This window comes from Poecilia formosa, unplaced genomic scaffold (genome assembly GCF_000485575.1).
Source record: "Poecilia formosa unplaced genomic scaffold, Poecilia_formosa-5.1.2 Scaffold1465, whole genome shotgun sequence".
Taxonomy (NCBI): domain Eukaryota; kingdom Metazoa; phylum Chordata; class Actinopteri; order Cyprinodontiformes; family Poeciliidae; genus Poecilia; species Poecilia formosa.
Window position 1 is genome coordinate 3132 of NW_006801404.1, and position 3087 is coordinate 6218.

General features: G+C 37.5%; 1 protein-coding gene across 1 annotated transcript in view; it reads right to left on the reverse strand.

Annotated features, from left to right (window-relative positions):
- LOC103132885 (granzyme K-like) overlaps positions 1-3087 on the reverse strand; it is a gene marked incomplete at its 5' end in the record, with an annotated part of 8208 nt that overhangs the window by 1233 nt on the left and 3888 nt on the right. Inside the window, 5 exons of the mRNA XM_016667638.1 lie at positions 61-202; positions 725-866; positions 986-1103; positions 1820-1961; positions 2486-2627. Of these exons, the coding sequence (XP_016523124.1) occupies positions 61-202; positions 725-866; positions 986-1103; positions 1820-1961; positions 2486-2627 (686 nt within the window). The remainder of the gene's footprint in view (positions 1-60; positions 203-724; positions 867-985; positions 1104-1819; positions 1962-2485; positions 2628-3087) is intronic.

The window sequence follows — 3087 nt, forward strand, 5'->3', positions numbered from 1 at the left end:
CCTATGTATGAAATGTTATTTTAAACAGATGAAATCAATCCTTTTGGAAACCAAACTTACCTTGAGCAACATGACATCATTGTCATCTGTATAGGGATTATAATGAGGATGAGGAAAACGCCTCGCCACTCTGAGGATCTGCCTGTACTTTCCTTCAGTGTGGCTTGAGATGGAGTGCACTCCCAGGAATGCAATGCTCATCCTGAGAGAGCGATAACATAGTACCAGTATGGTAAATTTAAGATCTTACAGATTAGAGGTTGCACAATAATGAGATATTAATGGTTTACTATGTAGATGTAAATAATTATTCTAATATAACATTCTTTCCACTAGATCTATTACTGCTGTGTACCAAAACTGATGAATTACACATCATCTTTAATATTTTTTTCATCACAATTGGTATGGAGACGTTGCAACTCACCTTAACTATACTTTTGAGTAATGAAAGATAAATCTATACAAAACAAAACAAAAACTATTTGGCATTATTGCTTCTCTGACTAGCCGCTGCGTGAACTTAGAAATGTACATTATTAAAAAAAAATAATTCTAATGAAACTGGACTGCTGGTTTTCTTTTACATCTAAACATTATTTAAGTTTGTTGAGAGAGCAAGGCAAAACCAGTCAATGTAACAGCAGATTGCATTTTCCATTTTTAATGCTACTTGAAATGCACTCCAAAGCATATAAATAAGAAAAATGAGAATTGTTCTTACCCTTCGCAGTGCGCAGCAGTCAGAACCCAATTGGAATCAATTAAAGTTCCTCCACAAATTGACTCATGTGATGCCAGCAGAGCCATGAAAGGCAAGGAGTGTGGCTTCACTTCTTTCCCATTGATAATCTCAGAACCATGACCTAACACAGGAGGATATCCAGATACAATTTTTCACACAACAGCATCAAAATAGACCCTTGATTAGGGGAAAAAAAATTATGAACAAGAGAATGATAGTATTTAGCTAAATATTACTCACTGGATTTGGCAATAAGGAAAACGGCACCAAGGATGAAAGCAACAAACCCCTCAGGTATGACATTTTCTCCTGTCAGTGTCTTTGATCTGCAGACGAATGTGCCCTTCACTCTGCCCACCTGCTTTTATATGTTATCTCTAAGGATGTGGTCTGACCACTAAGATGCCTTTTTAAGTAAAAAAAAAAATGTGATCATGAAATTGTGATTCTTTTGAAACACCCTGTATCAAGTTACTGCATGTGGAGCTCAGACCTTGCTGGGACAACAGAAAAAGACCTCTGGTTCTGATAAGATTTAATCCTTGAGATGAGGCCTGTGTGGCCACTCCAGTTTAAGATCCTTCATTACCAGTCGGTCTGTGTGTAGCCCACGCCATGGATATCTTACCAATGCATCAACCAGTGATGGAGAAAGTACTCAAACAATGTACTTTAGTAAAATACAAGTAAACAGACCTAAATGTACTCTAGTAAAACCATTGGCATCAACCAGGATCTATCTCGATATTGTGCCACTGTGACTATTAACCAACATGACCTTGGTGCAAAAGTTATGTNACAGACTGGTGACCTGTCCAGGGTGACCCCACCTCTCGCCTGAAACGTTAGCTGGAGATGGGCACCAGCAACTCTCCTAACCCCACTAGGGACAAGGATGTACAGAAAATGGATGGATGTTTCAAGACATCAGTAAATGAAAGATAATCAATTGAAAGTAAATTGTGAAATAAGAATCAGCTTGATATAAGTAGAGTCTTAATTTTAAACATGTTCCCTTTGTATGAAATGTTATTTTAAACAGATGAAATCATTCATTTTCCAAAGCAAACTTACCTTGAGCAACATGACATCATTGTCATCTGTATAGGGATTATAATGAGGATGAGGAAAACGCCTCGCCACTCTGAGGATCTGCCTGTACTTTCCTTCAGTGTGGCTTGAGATGGAGTGCACTCCCAGGAATGCAATGCTCATCCTGAGAGAGCGATAACATAGTACCAGTATGGTAAATTTAAGATCTTACATATTAGAGGTTGCACAATAATGAGATATTAATGGTTTACTATGTAGATGTAAATAATTATTCTAATATAACATTCTTTCCACTAGGTATATTACTGCTGTATACCAAAACTGATGAATTACACATCATCTTTAATATTTTTTTCATCACAATTGGTATGGAGAAGTTGCAACTCACCTTAACTATACTTTTGAGTAATGAAGGATAAATCTATTTATACAAAACAGAACAAAAACTATTTGGCATTATTGCTTCTCTGACTAGCCGCTACGTGACCTTAGAAATGTACATTATTAAAAAAAATAATTCTAATGAAACTGTGGACTGCTGGTTTTCTTTTACACCTAAACGTTATTTAAGTTGAGAGAGGAAGGCAAAACCAGTCAATATAACAGCAGATTGCATTCTCCATTTTTAATGCTACTTGAAATGCACGCCAGAAGCATATAAATAAGAAAAATGAGAATTGTTCTTACCCTTCGCAGTGCGCAGCAGTCAGAACCCAATTGGAATCAATTAAAGTTCCTCCACAAATTGACTCATGTGATGCCAGCAGAGCCATGAAAGGCAAGGAGTGTGGCTTCACTTCTTTCCCATTGATAATCTCAGAACCATGACCTAGCACAGGAAGATATCCAGATACAATTTTTCACACAACAGCATCAAAGGAGACCCTTGATTAGGGGGAAAAATTGTGAACAAGAGAATGATAGTATTTAGCAAAATATTACTCACTGGATTTGGCAATAAGGAAAACGGCACCAAGGTTGAAAGCAACAAACCCCAACATTTTCTCCTGTCAGTGTCTTTGATCTGCAGACGAATGTGCCCTTCACTCTGCCCACCTGCTTTTATATGTTATCTCTAAGGATGTGGTCTGACCACTAAAATGCCTTTTTAAGTAAAAAAAATATGTGATCATGAAATTGTGATTCTTTTGCCACACCCTGTATCAAGTTACTGCATGTGGAGCTCAGACCTTGCTGGGACAACAGAAAAAGACCTCTGGTTCAGATAAGATTTAATCCTTGAGATGAGGCCTGTGTGGCCACTCCAGTTTAAGATCCTTCATTACCAA